The 25,457-nt window shown below is 42.1% G+C and overlaps 1 protein-coding gene across 9 annotated transcripts in view; it reads left to right on the top strand.

Annotated features, from left to right (window-relative positions):
* Nucleotides 1–23,310, top strand: part of nrg1 (neuregulin 1) — a 72,417-nt gene extending 49,107 nt beyond the window's left edge. For 2 of the 9 annotated variants that reach the window (XM_029710357.1, XM_029710352.1), the window contains 8 exons: nt 4,587–4,725; nt 11,167–11,225; nt 14,756–14,779; nt 17,592–17,694; nt 17,932–18,052; nt 19,660–19,790; nt 20,900–21,100; nt 22,284–23,310. In XM_029710357.1, coding sequence (XP_029566217.1) covers nt 4,587–4,725; nt 11,167–11,225; nt 14,756–14,779; nt 17,592–17,694; nt 17,932–18,052; nt 19,660–19,790; nt 20,900–21,100; nt 22,284–22,950 — 1,445 coding nt within the window. In that variant the 3' untranslated portion in view covers nt 22,951–23,310. Of the gene's footprint in view, nt 1–4,586; nt 4,726–10,556; nt 10,625–11,166; nt 11,226–14,755; nt 14,780–17,591; nt 17,695–17,931; nt 18,053–19,659; nt 19,791–20,899; nt 21,101–22,283 lie in introns of those variants that run through there. The other 7 variants (XM_029710358.1, XM_029710354.1, XM_029710353.1 and 4 more) reach the window with 6 other exon arrangements.
* The last annotated feature ends 2,147 nt before the right edge of the window (nt 23,311–25,457 follow it).

The raw sequence follows: 25,457 nt of genomic DNA on the forward strand, positions 1-25,457 counted from the left end.
CCCTTACTTTGCTTGATTAATGATCCCAGTCGTTAGCCAAAAGCTGCTGGAAACCCTCTGCTCACCATTTGTTGAAACGTCTGTCTGGCATTGGGAGGGAGTCTTGCACTATGTTTTAATAAATCTGTCCTAAAATTTGCAGAGAAGATATGGCTCATTCATTCAGGTCATTAAGAGTCTTGATAATCCAACATTCTTTTGATAAGAAATATCAGCATTGATATCAGTTGATGGTAATGGGGGTGGTTGTTGCATAGATATCAGTTGATGGTAATGGGGGTGGTTGTTGTATTAAATATCAGCATTGATATCAGTTGATGGTAATGGGGGTGGTTGTTGCATAGATATCAGTTGATGGTAATGGGGGTGGTTGTTGTATTAAATATCAGCATTGATATCAGTTGATGGTAATGGGGGTGGTTGTTGTATTAAATATCAGCATTGATATCAGTTGATGGTAATGGGGGTGGTTGTTGCATAGATATCAGTTGATGGTAATGGGGGTGGTTGTTATATTAAATAGCAGCATAGATATCAGTTGATGGTAATGGGGGTGGTTGTTGTATTAAATATCAGCATAGATATCAGTTGATGGTAATGGGGGTGGTTGTTACATAGATATCAGTTGATGGTAATGGGGGTGGTTGTTGTATTAAATATCAGCATAGATATCAGTTGATGGTAATGGGGTGGTTGTTGTATTAAATATCAGCATAGATATCAGTTGATGGTAATGGGGGTAGTTGTTACATAGATATCAGTTGATGGTAATGGGGGTGGTTGTTGTATTAAATAGCAGCATTGATATCAGTTGATGGTAATAATTTTGCAGCCATACTCGGGGCAGTCATAATGATCGATCTATGCAAAAGGAAGCATCCTTGACAGCAGAAACATTTATAGAATATTGATTTCAACCAATTTAGTAATGCCATTAATGTGGAAACAAGATTGTTGCTTTAACATTTTTGCTCTTTCAGCCTTCTAGCTGAAAATCCATTTTTTGAAAATCAATTTCCATGAGAGAATAAGTTATTTTCATAAAGTATTGGTCTTAACGTTTTAAGGTTTCTTAAAGGCCCAGTGCAGTCAAAAACGTGATTCTCTGTGTTTTAAATATATTTCCACACTGAGGTTGTGATAGTCATGTGAAAATTATGATAATGCCTTTTAATGTAAGAGCTGTTTGAAAAGACCACCTAAAATTTCAGCCTGTTTTGGTGTGAGGGAGTTTTGGCCTGCCTGGTGACATCACCGTGCGGTGAATTAGTTAATAGATCAATAAGAAAGAGTTCCAAACCTCTCTGCCAATAACAGCTCGTTGTCAGTTTTCCCCTCCCCACTCAGACCACTCCGACAGTCCTAGCTAAATTCTTGCTTGAGAAATTGCTCTTTATTAAGAAGCCAATTTTGTTTATTTTTGACCATTTTTAATTGAAAACTTTTTTTAATGTCTAAAACCCAGCCTTGATTTCAACTATATACTACATGTTCCTGCATCATTGTAGTTAAACATATATTTCCAGTTTCCAATTTCCATATCGCCCAGCTCTCTTGCCAAACTATGATCCATGAGGCCGTTGGGATGCTCTCATCAACATGACAAAACAGCCTACATGATTAATCTTCATTTTGGGCGCAGTTTGTGTATGTGTAAAATTATGATCTGTTACATACTGTATGTTACAGCTTATTTTAAGTGTTGCGTAATGTTATAGCTCATGTTCAGTGTTTTCCAATGATCAGAGCACAGTCTTACATACTGTGCTGTCACAGTGTAGTAGGCAAGAGTAGTGTTGCATTATGTTCTCTGCACGTGTCTGAGGTGACCGAGTTCTAACCTCTGGTGTCGTGTCTGAGGTGATGAGACAGAGGTCCACTGGCGCAATGCATTATGGTCTGTCCTTGATCACACTTAGGGGAAACTGCTCTCTCAGACAATGTCCGCCGCAGTGGACTGCTTGGTCAGCAAAAATCCACCACTAGCCTGCCGTTGGCTCTACAGCATTATGTCTCTCTGCTTCCCGGTTTTGGGTTTCTTATTCACCAGCAAAAATAAATAAAAATGAAATGGAACTGAATCGATATCCTCCACTGCCTGCTTCCATCAGACACGACGGGGAAAAAACATGCAGCTTCAGCTCTCCAGCATTGTAACTAAATACCCCTTGTTAAAAATAGCCTCTACCGCCCTCTTCTCTCATTAAGCCTCTGCTGCAATATGAACAATATTTCATACCCTGTTTCTCCCTGTCTTGACACTGGATTAAGCCTCTGCAAGTAAGGAGTATGGTTACTGGTGACTGATTTGTACTGAATATTTACCGTTGCCGGTTCTAATGTATTCAATATGTTCTGATACATTTTAGATAACAATGCAGACTTTTTTTGCTGATTAAATCACTGGCAGTAATGGAGTTTGTATCGATAGCTGGGTGACATTTTGAAAGGTCCCAAATTAAAGCTGAAAAGGTCAGTAATGGGAATCCGATTTTTCCCCTCTCTGACTGGGAAATGACTCATATCTAACTGAGGAATCTTAGGTAGGCCAAGTTGCCTGTCTTGTAGTTGCAGTGCTAAGAATGTTTCAAACCTTCAAATAGAAACTGCCCCACAGTTTGGCCCCTGAAAGTTGGTGGGTTTAAAAAAGGGTCATATTGTTGGAATGGTTGGCATTAATGAAGGGTAATAAGGCAAATTGTATCAACATTTATGCACTTGTCATTGTTTTAGTAGACTTGCCTACTTGATTTGTTAACTGTCCTATTTAAAAAAATAAATGTTGTGGCTTATTTCATCCCTAATGTAATTGCATCATCTCTGTGAGGAGATTTGTCATATATTAGCTACAGTCTATCTGTATGCAGAGGGGAACATGCATTCCTTTCTTTTACAATGAACAGGAGGTTTCAGACTCTTGATTGATGTTCTGCTCCTATTGCTGCATGCAGTAGACTTCATGGTGGCATAGCAAGTCATTTGATCTGGGGAAGATAAGCAATATGTTGCATTGTCAATTATTCAACCAGTGGTATTTGTTTACTGGGAGACAGCAGTATGGCCCCTAGAGATTGAACTGTAATGTCTCTCGGTGTAACATGTTACCTGATGGGGTCTGTGACCTATGAAATCATGACGTCATCTAAATAATAATGTACGAGTTAACTCGATTGTCTGTCAGGAAGGAGACACAGGCAACGGCACTACGCCGGAATAGCCAACGGGCCCTAAACGGTTCACATTGGCATCCGGGTCAGGATCTGCTTACCATTGGATGGGGAACGCGTGAGTAACAGACATCATAGCGGGGAGGGTTTTTAAAAGGAGGAAATATGTGCAGCAATGCTCACCTCGTCAGGCTGGAATTAACCAGTATGAAAAAGTGGTCGTTAAGCAGACGATTAGTATGTGAAGACACATTCCTTCTGCCCTTGTGGTGCTGGAGAGGCTCTGAGACGGGGCCATTTAAAAAAAAAAACAAAACAAAAAAACGTTTTTTTTTACCCTGCTCACCGTCAGGCTGACGAGAGCGTGCGTCCATGCCAGGAAGAATGCCTGTTTGTCACAAACACAACCTCGCTCTGGCAGGTGTCTGGATTACGCTTTGCATATTTGTTTGGCGAGAGGCGACAACTCATTCCACCCCTCAGTCATTGAGCTCTGACATCTTTAAAATGCTTATGGGCTTTAAAGCAGTGCAGCCTGGTGAGGACCGGTAGTGGGGAGAGGCATTAGAGACCTCCAGCACACAGTGCTTACAACTCCAACCTATTGATCTACTGGGGCAGCACTGGGCAGAGCTGCTCTGATGGGCAGAAGAGGAGAAATGAGCCGCCACATTTCCAGACTTTTCAGAAACATCTCAGGTGAGCTCAGGGGCTCGAACTCCAATGCTTGTTTATTGAAGATAAGATTACCATTCTGAAATGCTTGTAGAATTTGTAAATTCTAGGTGAAAGTAATTAGGGTTAAAGTAATTAGATAGAGAGAAAGTAATGCAATCTTGAGGTAGGCTTTTTTTCTTGATAACATTTATTCAGAGATGTCTTATTCATGTTTGTTATATCGATGCTTTTAGTGTCTCTGTTGTTTTATTGTTGCATTTTTCAACTTGATAGGAAGTTTATGCTAATGGATTTTCATGTCTTACATCATTTCTTTGGGACTTGTCTCCTGCTATTGGGCTCAGGAATAGAACATTAATATTTGAGTTGCTGAAATGATCACTCTACCGAAAGAGGTGTTTTTTGTTGTAAAGATTTGCGTTCATATGTACAACTTTGTTATAAAGGTGTGTGTGTGTGTGTGCTAGAGCTTTTTGAAGATATATTCACTGTCAAGGATAGCTGTAGTCAATGAGCACATCCTGTCTGCGTGTGCTTCCAATGTTTGATTTACTATGTCTCTTATCATTATCTTCCCAGTCATTTTCCATTCTGCTGTAACGAAGGGCACAGGTATAAAACGTGGTACATAGTAGCTTTGTGCTAAGAGCTAGTGTTCAGCTGATCCACCCCCCCAGGGGTCCACTAGGATGCCTAAGTCCATTTCTCTCCCGCTAATCACCCCCTGGTATTTTCCTGCAGCTGTCACCAGCACCACCCCTGCGGTGAAGACCTCTAGCCATGTGACGGCCTGCAGCGACAGCGAGAAGAACTACTGCGTAAACGGAGGGGAGTGTTTCACCCTGGAGGTCACCCCCGGCAGCACCAAGTTCCTCTGCAGGTAGAGCATGATGAAACACCATACCATTCCCACCCACACCACACACTGGATACTATTCCGTCTGTGTTTGACTTAGTTTTAGCTGATAGAATTCCTGATGGCGTATAGCTGTTTTTCCCTCCTATTTAAACAGACTGACTGTGCTTCCTCACAATGCGTCAAACACAGCATCCACATCACACACTAGATACTATGCTGACAATGTTTGACTTGATGTTTGATACAATTCCTGATGGCTTATTGCTGCTATTTCTTCATATTTAACTGTGCTCCCACATGTTGGATCATTCTAGAAGTTTGCCAAGTGCTAACTTCAGAACGCTACTATACTGTTATATGTCAAAAAGTAGCTCACGGTAGATGCTGTCATAACATTTGTTATCATTTTTGAAGTGAGAATGCTATGTTGTCAAGACCCATTAATGGCTGATATGATAGACACCAGAGGTTTGGTGCCATTTAGGCCCCTGCGGCACGAAGTTTCATTTTAGAGCTCTACCACCAGCTCTGTGGGGAAAACGGAGCCTGGCAACATCAAACACTGCCTCGTCTTCGTCGGGAAATCGGAGGGAAAGTTGCCAGGTCTTTTTACAGTAAAGCCGAGGTGTCGGCTGAATTTTGGGGGAGGTGGGTGAGCTTTTAGTGCTTTTTAAGTTTGTTTCGTTAGATAATTTTTTAAAAATAATCACGGTTTTCAGTTTCGATTTACATTTTTTCCACATGAAATGCATTATTAATGCAACCATTAATAAGAGTCCCATGATGCTAGTGAATGTCCATTACTGCTTTTCACTAATTAACCATTATGTATTCACATGACTTACTTTACTTAAATAAAACAAATAAAATTCTCTATATTATTAGGTTCTATTTGACGACTTTATTATTTTTTAATTCCTTAAAGTCATCATGTCATCTCTGCTCAGGCAGTGCCAGCCAGCCAGCCAGTTAGCCAGACAACCATCTAGCGTTCTCTGTGCTCCCCATTGAACGAGTCATCCTATTTAGCTAGGCTAGTAGAAGCTAGCTGGCTGATTTTTAAATCATTTGACTAGTTCTTCAAAGTAGATAAGATACTTTCAAGACTGCTGATTACCAACTACTACAACTATCTGTCAGGTAGCTACCTCACCAACTGTATCTATCCGTCTGGTCGTTGTTGCCGATTCCTTTCTCATGCAGTCTTCTACAGTATGGTCTGTGTGTATATGCGCCTCTGTCCGTAGGTGGAAAGAACACTTGCAATGGATTATGGTCATTGTATTTAATTACCACGTTTCTGCGCTAAACTAGGTTGAATATTTGCCTAATGAAAACTACAAAATCAGCCCATCGTGATTGTGTTTTGTCCCCGTATGTTTTTCAATTTTTTTACGTTATTCTCGTATTTTTTTTTTTACCCCTTTTTCTCCCCAATTTTGTGATATCCAATTGGTAGTTACAGTCTTGTCCCAACTCCCATATGGACTCAGGAGAGGCGAAGGTCGAGAACCATGCGTCCTCCGAAACACGACCCTGCCAAGCCGCACTGCTTCTTGACAAGCTGCTCACTTAACCCGGAAGCCAGCTGCACCAATGTGTTGGAGGAAACACCGTCCAGCTGGTGACCGAAGTCAGCTTTCAGGCGCCCGGCCCGCCACAAAGAGTCACTATGGGACAAGGAAATCTCGGCCAGCCAAACCCTCCATTAACCCTGACGATGCTGGGCCGATTTGCGCCGCCTCATGGGTCTCCCGGTCACGGCAGGCTGTGGCACAGATTCAAGTCCTGCGACCGCTTCGCCACTCGGGAGCCCTTGTCCCACATAGTTCTTGACTTAATTTCTCTCGTGAATGATTTGATTTCTCTCTAGAGAAACGGTGCATTGAGTTCCCCAAAATAATGGACAAAATGGAATTCTAGTAATTAAACCGACGTCGGTCAATTCGTTTTTTTTTTTCTTCATGTTTGGTTAATCGCTCAGCGCACGTTTTGGGGTCAATCATTAAACAAACACCTGAGCAGAGATTAACAGAGTGTACTGAAGGGCTCTGCGCTTTGATGGGTCTTTTTGGGCGGCTATAGGGATAGCTGGATGGATGTCATGCTTTGCGTGACACTAGCTGGGCTGAGTGATGGGGAGAGCTGGGAGAACAGAACAGGTGGAGTTCCCGGGACTTATCCACAGCCTCCTCTGCATGTCTACATTATTAATATGGGCTCCTGTCATCGCCCAACCGCCACGCTCCAGTTCAGAACCCACAATCTATGTTGTATTTATTTATGAGATCTTTCCATCTTCTGCTCCATTTTCTTGTCCTCATTGGAACCAGTGCGCGTAGACCTGGGTCATGTTCATTGGGCATCAAGCGGAGCAAAACTGACTGAAACCGTGAGGGACTACTTGTACTTGTCCAATAAGAGACGCTCATTTCAGTTTTCTGTTACGAGACGTTTTGAAACGTTTTCCGTCGAGTGCCTTACTGTGCTGACATTGTGCTTCTGTCAGCTTCAACCGTGTCCTAACATTGATTTATTCTCCAGCATAGCGCTCTTGTTTTCAAGGGTGTATTTCAGCCCTGATCTGAGCAATAGAGTCTACAAGAGACTGAGGGAGCTTTCTCAGTGCTAGAAGACTATCCCCCCTGTGCCTTCAGCCTCAGACTGTCAGTCTGAGAGCTTGGTGGTCTCAACAGAGCTCAGCTCAAGGCCCTTGAATCATCCCGAGCAGCATAAACTGGCCTTGTGACATGCACTGTACACACTCGGTATGAGAGGCAACGGCATGCATCCGAGAACCACCTCTCTGCAGTCCTGTCCACATTCTCCATCATCGTCATTCATATGAAATCTGAGGTAAAAACAAAATGTATTATCCGGACAAATTGAACTGGAAGGCATTGAAGTAGTGTAGGCTGCATCACATCCGGCTGTGATTGAGAGTCCCATAGGGCGGCGCACAATTGGCCCAGCGTCGTCCGGGTTTGGCCGGCATTGTAAATAAGAATTTGTTCTTAACTGACTTGCCTAGTTAAATAAAGGTTAAATAAATACAAGTACACTGGTCTGACATCACTTCTAGCAAAGTGGGTAGCCCTGTAACAAGCATTCAGAGGTCCACTCTGCATAATTATCCAGTCAATATGATCATTTTTATCAACAGCATCTCACTATTTGTATTTTACGTCTTTTACATTTGTGGTTAGAACATCCAGTAGTTTTCAAAAGACATGCTGAGATGGTGATGCTGCATAGTGTCTTTCAACTGCGGCCCTACTCATTACACCTCACGGTTTTATCACTTCCCTTACAGCAGCAAATGCACGAGGAGGGAAATATTACTGCAGCTCCTCTCTCTAAGTGCCTGACACAAGGCTTGACATTGCCAAGGATACACTTTGGCTCTGGGCCATCCAATACATAAGACTCTTACCATCCAACACCAGATTGAGTTTCCTCTTAAATAGTTCAGTGACTAAGCACAAATATGCTTCTGTCTCCAACGGCTTTTGTATCCTTTAAGTAAGCCATGCAGATCGCTGTCACTGGAGGGAGGGGAGAAAAAAACATGTCTGTCTTCCTCCCCATTTTGGATGTTATGGATCCTTAGAAATAACTCTATCTGAGGAAATAACCTGTCTGCCAGGGGTCACCGGGGAGCCCGATTTTGCTGAAGCCTGAACAGTCGGAGCAGGGATTCTCTAGCAGGCACACAGCGTGGGAGGGTCAGAACATCGTGGAAGCAGCGCTCTACATCCTAATCCCCTCCTCCATTATTTATAGCAAATTAAATAGATATAGCCAATATGAATGTGCCTTTGACCATGGTCTTTTTTTAAATGCCGTTCAATTCTAATAACGTCCTCATGATGCTGTTGTCATGGGCTGGCCTTGTCAAAATCTCCCTTAAAATTATTGAACTACATTGAGCAAAAATATAAAGGCAACATGCAACAATTTCAACGATTTTACTGAGTTACAGTTCATATAATAAAATCAGTCAATTTAAATAAATTCATTAGGCCCTAATATATGGATTTCATCTGACTGGGCAGGGGCACGGCCTGGGAGGGCATAGGCCCACCCACTGGGGAGCCAATCAGAATTAGTTTTTCCCCACAAAAGGGCTTTATTACAGAGAGAAATACTCAGGTTCATCAGCTGTCCAGGTGGCTGCACTCAGACAGTCCCGCAGGAAGAAACCAGAAGTTGAGGTCCTGGGAAGGTGTGGTTATACGTGGTCTGTGGTTATGAGGCCTGTTGGACGTACTGCCCAATTCTCTAAAATTACATTTGAGGCAGTTTATGGTAGAGAAATTAATGTTTCATTCTCTGGCAACAGCTCTGGTGGACATTCCTGCAGTCAGCATGCCAATGGCACGCTCCCTCAAAACTGGAGACATCTGTGGCATTGTGTTGTGTGACAAACTGCACATTTTAGAGTGGCTTGATATTGTTCCCAGCACAAGGTGCACCTATGCAATCATGTAGTTTAATCAGCTTCTTGATATGCCACACCTGTCAGGTGGATGGATTATCTTGAGAAATGCTCACCAACGGGGATGTAAACACTTGTGCACAACATTTTGAGAGAAATAAGCATTTTGTGCATGTTGGAACATTTCTGGGATATTTTATTTCAGCTCATGAAACATGGGCCCAACACTTTACATGTTGCGTTTATATTTTTGTTCGGTGTAGATTTCCGCTGGGGAGACTGATTTATCTTGCCACTCATTCAGGACTCCCATTCAAGTGCATTTGGGATACATGCCACTCAATATTCAGAGAGTTTACAGTACTGTACCTAAAAACAGTCACTGACCTCTGTTATGGTTAAACCAGCATACATACCAGCTACAACTATCAGTTCCCTTCTATTTCTCATCCCTCTCTCCTCTCTATCCCCCTTTTTCATTCTGTGTTTGAGAGAAAGGGCTTGCCCAGCAGCCAGCTGCTGAGACCATGTAAGAGCTGAGGCACAGCTGGACTGGCTTGTTAGTGTCTCTCTCTCTCTCTCTCTCTCTCTCTCTCTCTCATGCCACAATCTCTTCTTTAGCAGGGCTTTACTCAGCCTCCTGCTCTGTCATCAGTCACCAGATGGCCAGCTGAAAAGTCTCCGTTCAGAATCGACCAGTGTTCGCCCCCAAAACCACACTTTAATGCATGCTTCAGTACACAAACTGAACTTACAAATGAAGAAGTTTAGAAAAAGGCTGTTTTTTTTCCTTCTAAAAACTCAGCATTGGACAGGATGTTGCAATGTTTTTATTAGCAAAGTCTCTAGTGATTTAGATTGTATTGAAAGGATTCATTTGTTCATGTGCCGCCACTTGGTAGACGTTACATCAGGCACAGGGTGGTGCCACCCATGTCTTATTGATGCCGCTGTCTGAAGTGGTTTACTGGTGTCTTAGTCATCCAACCTAACACTATCGAGGTAATTACAAAGGGTACATCTGAAGCACTATAGCTACTGTGTTTTACACAGATGTACTCTATATTGGGGGAGCGACAGGTAGCCTAGCGGTTAAGAGCGTTGGGCCAGTAACTGACAGTTCGCTGGTTCCAATCCCCGAGCCGAAAAGGTGAAAAATCTGTCTGTGCCCTTGAGCAAGGCACTTAACCTGAATTGTTCCTGTAAGTGGCTCTGGATACGAGTGTCTGCTAAATGAACAACATTTTAAATGTATAGGCAAAAGTAGACAAAATATGAACAGGTAAGTCAATGGAAGTGCTGGATTGGAACTGTTGACATCACCTGGATTCCATGCATTTGTTTTTGCCTGTGTTACATCTGTGTACTGTGTCAGTGCTGTGTTGTGCGTCTCACTCCCTCTCTGCTCCCCCAGGTGCTTAACGGGATACACTGGGAATCGATGTCAAGCCACTGTGCCTGTGAGAGTCAGAAACCCAAAACGTATGTGCATTCAAGTGAACCCAGCCACACGTGTCATCTCTGGTGTTTCATCCCTGTTCCAAAGTTCCAATCACTGTCTCTCCAGACGGCCAATCCATCCGTCCCAATGATTCGTTTAGGACAGGTGTGTGTGTGGAGTGGAGAGGCCTACAGATTACTAATAGACACACACACACTTTGATCCTGACTCAAATTCTCATCCGCTTCTGTGCTGATGCCTTTCTAAATTGATGGAAAGAGGTTGATAATGGGACAAATATTCGGGCATTGTGTCCACAGCTAATTGTAATTCATTCAATCTCCCTGGAATCAGAATGCACGAGCTAAACATTTGCTGAAATTTGAGGCCTGTTGAATAAGACATTGATTGGGACTTTTCTCTCAAGTACGTATGTTTTTCGCAAACATGACTGATGGCGATGTTTGCGAGACATATGGGTCGTCCTGACAACACCAGCGATGCGCGTGGGTCTTCCGTAGATCTGGTGTAAACTCATCTTCTCTTCTCTCTTCTGTCTGTCACTCTTCTGTTTCCCTCTCAGGTGTCCAAATGAATTTACTGGTGATCGCTGCCAAAACTACGTAATGGCCAGTTTCTACAGTACGTCTATTTCCTCTTCCTGTCTGTGCTTTTGATTGGAGCATGCTCAATCAGCGCTACTTCCTGTTGCTTCGTTTTCCTCTCAGGTTCTTTAGACAGACTTTTAGGTTTTTGTGTTTTTTATTATGTTGTATGTATCCCATACCTGCATGATAAGAGGATTTTGCCTTGTTTTGTTGACTTGGATGTCATTTGAAACCGTTTGAAGCGTTCTAGTTAACTGATTTTGTGTTTGTTATGTCACTCAAAATTATAGAAGAAGGAAAGTGAAACTCAAACGGTATATTCAGCTTTCCAAACCGGGACCTTCAAATATGAGGCAGGGGACAGTAGTGTAGTTTGCAATATTAAAAAAGCTCTGTGTTGATACTCATTGCCTATGACCGGGAACAATCTCAGTAAGATATCAGGTTTGAGTTGATCTTTAATAACAAGGCAATATATTTTCTTCCCTGAAGAGCAATAACACTTATGGTGGGGGTCATTGTGGATTATGGAGGCACTGTAAAGAACTGAACATACCCTGTTAAAGAGACCTCTTTGATGTCATGGAGAGGTCAAGAGGGAGATGAATGGCAGCTGCCCAGGCACTGGGCCCCAGTGCACTTTATCACTCTGACTATCCCACTCACCTTACAGCCCAGTAGCCTCAATTACCAGAGGTTACCTGGCAAAACAGCAAACAACCATGCTTTCATCTCCGAGGCGGAAGGAAATAAATCTTCCCATTGAGATGTAAATGTAACTCGGAGCGGGGAGGAACAGAGAGTTATATTTTGGGTCTCCCTGAGATGTCAGCTAGTGTATTGGAGGAACTAATTAATGGAATGCTGCTGTTGCTATCTGTTCGTTTCATCGTCGCAGCCCACTCCTTCTCCTCCCAGTCGGTGGCTTTTATCTAGCCAGGGACAAACGCCCTGTCTGGAACTACAGTGGTGGCACGCTGCCAGCTATGCAACAGGAGACCCTTACTGCTGCAGAGGAGGAGGAGGGATGCTGGTGGTGTTGTATAACACGAGAAAGGAAGCTCTATCCTTGACGATCAGGAAGTATTCTCCAAATGGGCGGGCGGGGGCTTTAATAAAATATTTAACATTACTTTTGTACTTTTGTACCAAATACTTTTGTATGGCTGTTGCCAAAACAGTCTTCTTTTTTTTTTACGTTCGCTGTGTGAACACAGCCGAGGTTGGAGAGGACCGATGTGAAGAATGACTCGTCAGCAGCTCATACGAGCTGAGACCTCTATTTACCCTTCGCCTCCTGGCAAGGTCTGCTGTGGGACACTGGCATGCTACTCAAAATGGAGGCAATTGTGGCGCCCACTTAGTCTGTTTAGAGTAGTCTTTAGGGAAGAGTCTTTTGCCTCGTATTTGACTTGTCCTTGATTGACCCAGCGAGAGTAGTTGAGGGTGTTGTTGGTATTGATTGTACTCTACTGTCCTGAGGGGTGACGGTTACCTATGACCATATAGTGAAAGTTACAGACCCTATGCAACTCGGTCAGCGGTCATACTATAGTGAAAGCGGGAGCGTAGCCTAGTGGTTAGAGCGTTGGACTAGTAACTGAAAGGTTGCAAGGTACAGCTGACAATGTACAAATCTGTCGTTCTGCCCCTGAACAAGGCAGTTAACCCACTGTTCCTAGGCCGTCATTGAAAATAGGAATTTGTTCTTAACTGACTTACCTAGTTAAATAGAGGTAAAAAAAAAAAGCAGGACTTTGATATTGGTAAACAACGAGATGAGTCATTGAATTGAAAACATAGTGGTTGTTATTGTTGTCCCACACAATGTTTAAATAAAGGACATGCGTAGGTTACCATGGAACATACTTGTAACCTACTGCCTGATTATTATGACAATATTTTGCCTAATATGACAATATTTTGTCACATGAGCATAATGCAACTAAATCTAATCCCTTTTATAACCCAGGATAAGGTAAAGTATTGGCAGAATTTCAATACATTTTTCAGAGCAGTGTTACTGGGCCAGTCATATGAAAGGTGCCTTGGAGCTTCTAAGCCGGGGGTTCACAAGTCAAACGCAATAAATAGGGCTAACATGATAAAGGACGCTGCTCACGTGCAGACCAGTCATCACGTTGTTTATGTTCTGCATTGTTTTTTTAAAGACAAACAAGACATTTGAATATGTCAGAATTACCTCAAGAATAAATATGCATTATGTTCCGATACTAAGTGTTATAATGAAATTGTACCTCCTTCGATAACACAGCTATTAACTAAATAACAGCATGTTAAGATAATTGTAGCCTATTGTCAAAGAAAGAATCAGATCACAGTAAGTTTGTAAACATCACAGTAAGTTTGTAAACATCACAGTAAGTTTGTAAACCCTAACAATGAAGAATAGATCCTCGTCCTTTACATCAAGGATGTTCAAGTCAATGGATAAAGCTATCTAAAGGCACAAACATTTTTACCATGGCTTTTACTCCTGTTGAGCCATTGTCCAGTTAAACAGTTGAAAGCTCTGCTCTTTTTCTATACCAAAGTCTTGTATTTGATGTTGGTCACTAGGATATGTTATGCAGTATTACATTTAAAATGTTCTATTTTTCTTATTTGTTTATTCCTGGAAACATATTTAACAGGCATGGCTGTTGATCCGAGTAATGACAAATGAGAATTTGGTATGACTAATATTGACTTTTGTAGGGAATGGAAACAGTGCATGGTCCTCACACAGCATGAGGTAGTGTTTACCAGGGAACGACAAGTGCCCTAACTAGTGCCCCTTAACCTGCCTAATTGACGTGTAGTGACATTACCATTGATAATGCAAGCAAAGTGATGTTTGCATGCGCATGCCACTGGACTGAGAAAGTACTTCTCACCTTAACGATTAGCAGATGGATACATTTGAATGCATTTTTGATGAACTCGGTATTCAATGGGTTTAGGTTTTTGATCACTTTTCGTAGTTGTGGTAAAATCATCTTACCATTTGTAAGTATCTAATAAAATGGATAATCACATAAGATACTTTAAATAGAAGTACAGTACACTTAAGCATTTTCTCCTTAAAGGAAAAGTTCACTTTTTTTTTTTTTTTATCTATTTTTTTATGTAAATGGTATGTTATAGAAGTGTCCAGACACTTTTTTTTCGGGGCGATTTTCACTTGGTTTTGACAAACTTACCCCACCAGCCATTGACTTCCTCAGGCTCGTTCTGGAGTGTCAAGGCAGCGATTAAAACATTTAACAAAGTTGAAAGTGAAAAATTACCAAGTGGAAATCGCCCCCGAAAAAGTGTCTGGACACTTCTACATAACATACCATTTACATCAATTCTGATCATACTGTAGGTTTCCTCTAAGATTGATTCTAGAATGATTCTACGTGATGAAAGAGTTGGGTATTATGCACCACTTTGATCTCCACATTCCATTCTCTGTAGAAACACTGATTAGCCATTTGATGAGCAATATAGTTCTGAATAACACCTCGTCTGAAAAATACCTCTTCTCTTTTTCTTTTTGTCACCTTTCTGCATTGGCAGAACATCTTGGGATTGAATTTATGGGTATGGATCGTTCCTTCCTCTTTAGTTTGCAAATGTAGGATTAGAAGCTTGAGCCTGCCCCCCACCCCCCCAAACTCCAGCCAGTTTCCTTGTGCCAATGAAGGGATCATACAGGCATAACATACCATATTTGTTATACAATGATAAACACACATACACATTGCAATATGTAGCTCAAATATGCTAATGACACCTTCAAATATACTTTTTGGGAAACCTCAACGTGATGGCGTATAGTCGAATTAACCCGCACACATACAAACTAAGAGTAGGTCCTAAAATGACCATCACACAAATTAAGTCCTACAATGACCACCATAAACTCACATTAGACTTATACAAGCATCTGAACTACAGTACACTATCTCTTGTGACTGTGTAAGACACACATTTATATAAGCTAGGTGGCCAGAGAGGCTGCAGTGTGGTTATACTGTATGATCAGATTCCCTTCAACTCTTGCTTTTGCCGTTACCCTGAACCCTCCTCTGTTCCACCCAGTGTTTAGCATGTCATGCCAAATACACTGACGGCATCCTCCCTTGCTACCCCTTTCATTTCATCTCTTTCCTGCCGGTCTTCCTATTTCCTACTGTACCATGTGGATGTATGTATGTGTCCATCACCCCAACTGTGTCCCTTTTTGTTCTCCTGTCATCTCATGGTTCCTACCCTTGTCTCATCAGTGATTGCAGTTTTTGCTGTGTCTTTTTTAAATGATGTTGTTGCTAACTCTGAACAATTGACAAATGATTGTTTTTCATTTAAAAGACTGATTGTTTGTAGAATAATTTGTTCACAGGACACCTAATACCTCAGCGAACCAACCATTTAAAAAAAAAAAAATAGGAGCAAAGTATGAACTAGGTGCGATAACAGAACAGTTCGTATAATTATACACTGAACAAAAATATAAACGCAACATGCAACAATTTCATCTATTTTATTGAGTTACAGTTCATATGGCAGAAATCATCAATTTAAATAAATGCATTAGGCCCTAATCTATGGCTTTCACATGACTGGGAATACAGATATGCATCTGTTGATCACAGATACATACAAGAAATGGGCCTCACAATGGGCCTCAGGATCTCGTTACGGTATTTTTGTGCATTCATATTGCCATCGATAAAATGCAATTGTGTTAGTTGTCCGTAGCTTATGCCTGCCCATACCATAACCCCACCGCCACCATGGGGCACTCTGTTCACAATGTTGTCATCAGCAAACTGCTCGCCCACACGACACCATACACGTGGTCTGTGATTGTGAGGCCAGTTGGACGTACTGCCAAACTTTCTAAAACGACGGAGAAATGAACATTCAATTCTCTGGCAACAGCTTTGGTGGACATTCCTGCAGTCAGCATGCCAAGTGTATCTGTGGTTGTGTAATGATAATTTTTGTTGTTGTATTTTACCCCCTTTTTCAATTACACAGCCACTAAAATATGTAGTTTTGTCTCACAATGCCTCATCGCTGCAACTCCCCAATGGGCTCGGGAGAAGGAAAGGTCGAGTCACGCCGCCTCCGAAACATGACCCGCCAAACTGTGCGCCTTAACAACCGCCGCTTAACCTGGAAGCCAGCCTCACCAATGTGTCGGAGAAAGCACTGTTTGAACTGACGACCGAAGTCAGCCTGCAGGCTCCCGGTCCGCCACAAGGAGTCGCTAGAGCACAATGAGCCAAGTAAAGCCCCCCTGGCCAAACCCTCCCCTAACCCGGGCGACACTGGGACAATTGTGCATCGCCCTATGGGTCTCCCAGTCACTGCCTGGGATCGAACCCGGGTCTGTAGTGACGCCTCAACCACTATGATGCAATGCCTTAGACCACTGCGCCACTCGAGGCCCCATGATTCTGCTTTAAATCAGCTTCTTGATATGTCACACTTGTCAGGTGGATGGATTCTCTTGTCAAAGCAGAAATGCTCACTAACAGGGATGTAAATACATTTGTGCACAACATTTTTTGAGAAATAAGCTTTTAATGCATTTGGAACATTTCTGGGATCTTTTATTTCAGCTCATGAAACATGGGACCAGCACTTTACATGTTGCATTTATATTTTTGTTCAGTGTAAATTTCACTTGATCCCCTAATCTGGTAAACCTGTAACCTCATACCTGTGAAAAGATTGAAATGCAAATATTCCGTAATTCCAAGCGTTGGGTCCTGTGAACAAACAATGCTGCACTGTTTGCAATATTAGAATATTAACATTTTACATCGGAGTGATTTTAACTGTTTTGATGAATGACTGTCTTTTATATATATGCATCTGTTGTATTAGTAACACGTGGGCTGGTTAGAATACATTGCAGAGAATGCATATTCTGTGGTATGCCTGGTCATGATTACTGAGCCCGACCTTGAACTAACACTTCCTGGCATTCCGACTGGACTCTGACTCAGCAGAACTGCCTCCTCCGATCAATGCATTACATTTCATCCGTCTCGGTTTTCAACCAACGCCCACTAATACAATGTTAAATCTGGGGGCATGTTCAGAACCCAAACGTTGGTGGACGTTGCAGATAGAAATGCCATGATTAGAGCCAACGTGATTCTTTATTCTACATGTCAAAGAGGCATTGTTGTTGGTTCTACAAAACGTATTTCTATCTGAACGTTCCTAAACGTTGCGTACTGCTGAACGCTCCCCGGGTTTGTTTGTTTCTGTGAATGTATAACCTTTAATATATAACCTAAAACACGTTTGTTCGTCTCCATTGGGTTTGGTTTGTATGTGACACTATAGGTCTGCATGTTGTGGAGTTTTAAGAATGCATTGTCCTCTTTTTCAGAAGCAGAGGAGCTGTATCAGAAACGTGTATTAACAATAACAGGAATCTGCATTGCACTCCTAGTGGTTGGAATCATGTGTGTGGTTGCCTACTGCAAAACAAAGTAATTCACGTAACATTTTTACGCTAAACTCAATCAGTATTTACTATTACGTATCCATGTCCTTATTACGTATTTTGAAGCTTCCATGAGATAATAGCCTAGAGATTTGAGCATTTGAATAATTTTATTGTCAATCACAAACTGGCAACCTTAGACAAAATCTGTCGTCCGTCTGTTTTTGTTATTGGCTATATGATTGGTCAGTCTCACGATGCAGTTTTGTCTTTCCGTGCACAGAAAGCAGAGGAAAAAGCTTCATGATCGTCTGAGGCAGAGCCTACGAAATGAGAGAAACACCATTATGGCTAATGGCCCTCAGATTTCTAACCCTCCCCTTGAAAACGTCCAGCTTGTCAATGTAAGTCACTCACATAGCTATTACTTGTAACAATGAGCACTACGCTAGAGTAACTCTCACTCTTAGTTTCCAATACATACAGTGGATTCTCAAAGTTTTCAGACCCCTTTACTTTTTCCACATTTTATTCTAAAATGTATTAAATTGTTTGTTTTTCCTCACCAATCTACACACAATACCCCATAATGACAAAGCATATATTTTTTTTGCAAATGTATCAAATTAAAAAAACGGAAATATCACATTTACATAAGTATTCAGACCCTTTACTCAGTACTTTGTTGAAGCACCTTTGGCAGTGATTACAGCCTTGAGTCTTCTTGGGTATGACGCTACAAGCTTGGCACACCTGTATTTGGGGAGTTTCTCCCATTTCTTTTCTGCAGATCCTGTCAAGCTCTGTCAGGTTGGATGGGGAGCGTCACTACCCAGCTATTTTCAGGTCTCTCCAGAGATGTTAGATCGGTTCAAGTCCGGGCTCTGGCTGGATGACTCAAGAACATTCAGAACTCCTGCTTTGTCTTGGCTGTGTGTTTAAGGTTGTTGTCCTGTTGGAGGGTGAACTTTCGCCCCAGTCTGAGGTGTTGAGTGCTCTGGAGCAGGTTTTCATCCAGTATCTCTGTACTTTGCTCCGTTCATCTTTCCCTCGATCCTGACTAGTCTCCCAGTCCCTGCCGCTGAAAAACATCACCACAGCATGATGCTGCCACCACCATGCTTCACCGTAGGGATGGTGCCAGGTTTCCTCCAGACGTGACACTTGGCATTCAGGCCAAATATTAACATTTTGCTTTCATCAGACCAGATAATCTTGTTTCTCATGATCTGAGTCCTTTAGGTGCCTTTTGGCAAACTCCAAGCAGGCTGTCATGTGCCTTTTACTGAGGAGTGGCTTCCATCTGGCCACTCTACCATGAAGGCCTGATTGGTGGAGTGCTAGATATAGTTGTCCTTCTGGAAGATTCTCCCATCTCCACAGAGGAACTATGGAGCTAGGTCAGAGTGACGATCGCGTTCTTGGTCACCTCCCTGACCAAGGACCTTCTCCCCTAGGAAGGGGAGAAGGTCCTCTAGGAAGAGTCTTGGTGGTTCCTAACCTCTTCCATTTAAGAATGATGGAGGCCACTGTGTACTTGGGGACCTTCAATGCTGCAGACATTTTTGGGTACCCTTCCCCAGATCTGTGCCTCGACACAATTCTGTCTCAGAGCTCTACTGCCAATTCCTTCAACCTCATGGCTTGGGACCTTATATAGACAGGCCTGTGCCTTTCCAAACCACAGGTGGACTCCAATCAAGTTGTAGAAACCGCTCAAGGATGATCAATGGAAGAAAAACAAATTTATAAATGTGCAAAGATTTCGAAAAACCTGTTTTTGATTTGTCATTATGGGGTGTTGTGTGTAGATTGATGAGGAAAACAATTTATTTAATCCATTTTAGAACAAGGCTGTAACAACAAAACGTTGAGAAAGTCAAGGGGTCTGAATACTTTCCGAATGCACGGTACATTTGTTGGCATGTTAGCTACAGTATCTGCACATTTCATATAAGCATGCATGATGTGATTTCATATTATTGACGCTTGATTTTGTTTTCCCTTATAGCAATTTGTGTCTAAAAATGCATTGCCTGCGCAGCATGTAATCGAGAAGGAAACGGAAACATCCTTCTCAACGAGCCTGTACACATCATCAGCACATCAGTCCACAACTGTCACCCACACCTCCAGTCAAAGGTAACCCTATACGAAGCTACACGACAGATTTCTTGCCTCCTCTCCTTCCATCTGTAAAAGTCATCCACTTTTACAAAGTGATGAGCTATAGCACTGGCTCTAAGAAGATACTGTAATAATGTGTCTTAGATAAAGTCCTATTTATCTCCTTCAATGTGTCATATTACCGCTGGGCCCTCTGAGCTATCTTAGTCGGAGTCTGTCTCGTTTCCCCCCCAGCCACTTCCGCTTTTCCTCTTTCCCTCTGTTCGTCGGGGGGTTTTGAAAAGCAATTCATTCACGTTGGTATCAGTCGGCGGTTGACACGATGATTACCCATCCTGTTGCACGATTGCCTGCAAATCACCTCGCTCACTCAGTGATATTCACTGGATTCAACAAAGACCATGGCCCGTATTCACAAAGCATTTCAGAGTAGGAGTGCTGATCTAGGATCAGGTCCCACATCTCCTACCCCTTATTCATGATGATTTAAAATAAATAACTGATCCTAGATCAGAACTCTGAGACACTTTATGAATCCAGGGCCTGCAGTTCTGTGATCTCAGATTGCACAAGCAAAACCTCAGGGGACAATGTATGGTGGTGCATCATTAGCTAGTATGGGACAACCAAGGCTCAGGGAGAATTGATGAGGTTTCCAGAGAACTTGTAGAGCAATGTGCAGGTCAAAGTGTCTTGTGGATTCTAGATCCATTATGAAGAAGTGAGTTTTATAGGCCAGTGTCTCTAACTATACGTTAGAATAGAGCAGACCTGGGTTCACATACTATTTTAAATCATTCAAATACTTTGTGCTTTGCTCTAGCCTGCCTGAAGTGCCAGATGGGTGGGGTAAGCATTGGTCCATTAAGCCAGGCAAGCTCAAACAAGCCCAGCTGAAGTATTTTAAATTATTTCAAATAGTATTTGAACCCAGGTCTGCAATAGACATGATTTACAGTGTTTACAGCTTAAGTCATTGTCGGAAGCGGCCATTGTTTTGACCTCATTTAAGAGAAGCAATTCATTCTCTTCTGTCTCCCCTCTCCATTCTCCTCTCATCTATTCTCTCACTCTCTTCTGTCTCCCCTCTCCATTCTCCTCTGTCTCGCTCCCTCTCTCTTCAGCTGGAGTAACGGCCACAGCGAGAGTGCCCTCTCCGACAGCCGCTCTGTCTTGGTGAAGTCATCGGGAGAGAACAGCCGGCACGCCACGCCCAGCCACCGGGGTCGTCTGAACGGCACAGGTGGCGCCAGAGACCTGAGTGCCTACCTAAAGAACTCTGGAGACACGCCAGACTCCTACAGGGACTCTCCGTACAGTGAGAGGTAGGAGAAAGACATCTGGAGCTCGTTGCTACGCTACGCTATGCACTACAACCGCCCTTCAGCCCATACACCTAATGGAGGGTTTGTAATTAATGATGGTGTCCCCTACTTCTACTGATCTGAGTTGTACAGAGATATTATTCAATGGATCAGTTATATTTTAAGGATTATACTTGGTGGTCATTTTTAGAGAATAACATGCATTTTATAAATTATGGCATTTATTTATGAATATACAGTAAACCAAGATTGAATCCAAGATTTGTGGTATTACCATGTTATCTTGGTGTTCTGAATGACAGTGTTTTTATTAGCAGAGGTCTCCTATGAGCTGTCCTATATTTAGACTTCACAGGCCCTCCTAGATCAAAGCTAGTGGACAATGACGACTTCATAAGTCCCCGTTAGTAAATCAATGTGTTGTTGATGAGCGCAGGTGTACCTGTGTTGTCAGTCGAGCTGCAGACAGCACAGCAGGTAGCACACCTGTCTCTGAGGTCACAGGTCGACTGAGTCTGAGAGAACCCATCTGTGCACATCACTCTGACATGCCAGGGCAGACGACCCTAATGACTGTCCAGGGCAGACGGAGACGACCCTAATTCTAACCCTAATGACTGTCCAGGGCAGACGGAGATAACCCTAATGACTGTCCAGGGCAGACGACCCTAATGACTGTCCAGGGCAGACGGAGACAACCCTAATTCTAACCCTAATGACTGGCCAGGGCAGACAGAGACAACCCTAATGACTGTCCAGTGCTCTTCAGTTCAGTGTCTCTGTCCTCCACACACATACCAGGAGAAAGGCCTATACAGTCCTACAGCGGATTTCTGAAATGGATTATGAATGAATGTGTATCCTGAACCAGACCGTGTAGAAATAAAATACTATTTGAGACCGGTGAATTTCACGCTAAAGGAGCCTACGCTCATCGGATGTGCCCTTGACAATTTGACTGTATGTACCTATAGGGCACAAAATCCATTATGTATTTATTTCAATTTAGCTAAAGCCATACATGTGATGAGCTATAGCTCAGACTGTACCGTGAATGTAGTGGACCTAAAGCCACTTTAACAAAATGGGTTCTTATTACTGATTCTGTTGGTGGTGTATTAGTGAATACACTTGTTTTCTGTTCCTAATTGATTGAGGATTCTCTCTTGGTTCTGCCTGTCAGGTATGTGTCAGCGATGACCACCCCAACCCGCCTGTCTCCTGTGGAGCTGCTCTCTCCCGTGACCCCGGGCTCCCCTCCCTCTGAGATGTCGGCCCCCTTGTCCAGCCTGGCCACCTCGGTCCCCTCTGTGGCCGTCAGCCCCTCTGGCGAGGAAGAGCGCCCCCTGCTGTTCACCACCCAGCCGCGCCCCGACCACCACATCAGCCAGTCTAAGAGGAAGTCTGCCCACTACAACCACGGCCATGAGGCCCACAGCCCCCCGCCCAGCCCGCTGAGGATCGTTGAGGACGACGACTATGAGACCACGCAGGAGTATGAGGTGGTCGGCTCCGCCGCCACAGTAACGCCCATTCCCCCGCAGAGCCTTCCTAAGAAACTTGCCAAGAACAGCAACGGCCGCCGGGCCAATAGAACAAAGCCCAATGGCCATGCAGCGGGCCACAACATGGAGTCCATCGACCTAGGTAGCAGTACAGAGAGCGAGATGGAGGAGGAGCGCGTGGGAGAGGACACACCCTTCCTGAGCTTACAGAACCCCATGGCTATAGGTGTGGAACCTCTCGCAGATGGCAGCAGGACTAACCTAGCACTCCGACTCTCCCCACAGGACAACCTGCAAGCCAGGTTATCCAGCGTCATCTCCAACCAAGATCCAATTGCTGTATAAAATGAAAAAGATAGCTTAGAAAAATACTTGTCGGATTCAAAGAAATGTCACTATTAAACCTTTATTTTCTATAAATTAAAGTATTTGCGGGGAAAATAATAAAAAAATATATATAAATAAATAAAAAACGTATTTTAGCGAAGTAGTGAATAAAGTCTTTTATAAATAAATAAATGTGTACATGTTCATGTCATGGAAGAAAGTGGAATAAACTAGTATGTAGCAATGGTTCGCAGTATTTCAATGGAGAAAAATATCAATGGTGCCTTTTCATTTCCGTTTGGTGTGCTTATGGGAACTGCATGCCTCTGGCCCATATATTCACGACTTTCTGTTGACATTTCTACTCCACTCTGAAAACAAAAATATCCACCAGCACTATAGTATGCATTTACTATAATGACCTGTATGAACTGGTCACTGTAAGCTCCTGAAGCTCCATACAGTGGCAAACTACTGCAGCTGTGGCATTGCTTATGTGTTCATGGGCATGTAGTTTTCACCTCATTTACAGTCCTAACCTACTAACAGAGGTGCATACAACAAAGTATTTAGTGTTTATCTAGCTAACACAACACCCAAATATTATTATACAGGTTTTCAAGATTTTCCCACTCATCGTTTGGTCGATTTTAAATGGTAAAATAACATTTGAATTGAATTTTTTATTTTTATTTAATGCATTTCTTGGACCATTAGCTATCATAATAATATATTGGTTACCAAGGCAATCAGCTAGGGAGAATGTTGAATGTGTAATCTGATTAACTTGTATCAATATGTTGATACTAGAAGCATGAATGAAGTCAAAGTTGATTTGGATATTATTTTCAGATAATTGGGTAACTGTTAGATTTAGTCTCGGGACATGTGATACATCCCATTATTGAATGAATGCTCTCTATATCTATCCTCTCTATCTATCCTCTCTCTATATCTATCCTCTCTCTATATCTATCCTCTCTCTATATCTATCCTCTCTCTATATCTATCCTCTCTCTATATCTATCCTCTCTCTATATCTATCCTCTCTCTCTATCTAGCCTCTCTATCTATCTAGCCTCTCTCTCTATCTAGCCTCTATCTATCCTCTCTATATCTATCCTCTCTATATATTGCGTTCTATATAATGGAACACATTTTCTTCTAAAGCCAGATGGTCAGATGAGAAGTAATTTATGTATTTAGTCATCTCTGGTTAAGCAATACTCTAAGATTCTTGCTCTCAATATCATGATTTGCAAGTCCAAATTGTGGAGATATGTACCAAATGAATGATTGTGGAGATATGTACTGAATGAATGATTGAATATATGGCTCACGTGTTCAGTCTTTCAACAACACACCCGTGGGTTCCTAAGTAATGCATTGTGGGGATCAAAGCTGAAGCACCATTTTGAAATAAGGTAAATAGCGAGAGCCTTTTCATTTGTTTCAACTGTGTTTTAGTACATTAGTCAACTTCAGCTTTTTTTGTCCTTCCAAACATTCATGTAAAATGTTACATTATCCAAAGTGTTCCTTTGTGTTCATATAGTGCATATTTGTTTTCAACTGTCTGACTTTGTGTTAGTACGTAAAGTTATCTGTGTAATATTATCGACATTATCGCCTATTTTATTATATAGTAAGTTATATCCCAAGGATACTTTCAGGAGTCATGCTAGACATGAACCACAGGAAATATGGTTCCATGAGAAGTCGTACCCTGTCCAAGACTCTCACCAATAATTTATCACTACAATGAATAGGTAACTATACACGTTTTCTTTACTATATTATAATTTTTCGGGCTACATAACCAAACCGTTAAGATTCAGTGTTTCCGAAAGGTAATTTCATCAAAACAATCTAGTCTAGTCAATCTGATTGTTGCCAGCATTGGCATGACACTGGTATAAAGGCTTTTTTTGGCCCTAAAGTATACTGTTTCTAATGATGTCCCAATCTGAAATTTATCAACTTTTTTTTTTTGTATTTATATTATTTATTTATTTATTGTTTATTTATTTTGTGGGCCTTATGTTATCTTTTAATTACAGATTCTATATTTTAATCAGTGTTTTATATATTTGGTTGGTATATATTTGAAAAGATCGGAACTTTTATCTTTTATAAGCATTGTGTTTGCCTTTTATATATTTTGACTTAATTATGGGGTCAAATCTCTCTTTGCCTCTTAGCATTGATAACCGCTCTGTTATTCAACATATAAAAAATATTAAAATCTAAAAAGGCACAAGTGTACACTGATTAGCTGTGTTTAGAAACCAGAACTAAATCTCCCGTCAATCTCGGCTTTACATACCCCATGATGCATTGCTTCCAAACCAAGGTGTCTTTCGATTTTATGTAAATACACCATGAAAACCTTGAGTACTTTTTTTTTTGTATTAAAATATTAAACCAATGTTTTGTGTTTGTTTGAGGGCCACCACCTCAAAGCGTTTGTCTCTGTCCTAAATATTTTCCATAACCATACATATTATGCTAAACTTTTTTTGTAG

The sequence above is a fragment of the Salmo trutta genome, chromosome 23, assembly GCF_901001165.1.
Source record: "Salmo trutta chromosome 23, fSalTru1.1, whole genome shotgun sequence".
In the NCBI taxonomy this organism is placed as follows: domain Eukaryota; kingdom Metazoa; phylum Chordata; class Actinopteri; order Salmoniformes; family Salmonidae; genus Salmo; species Salmo trutta.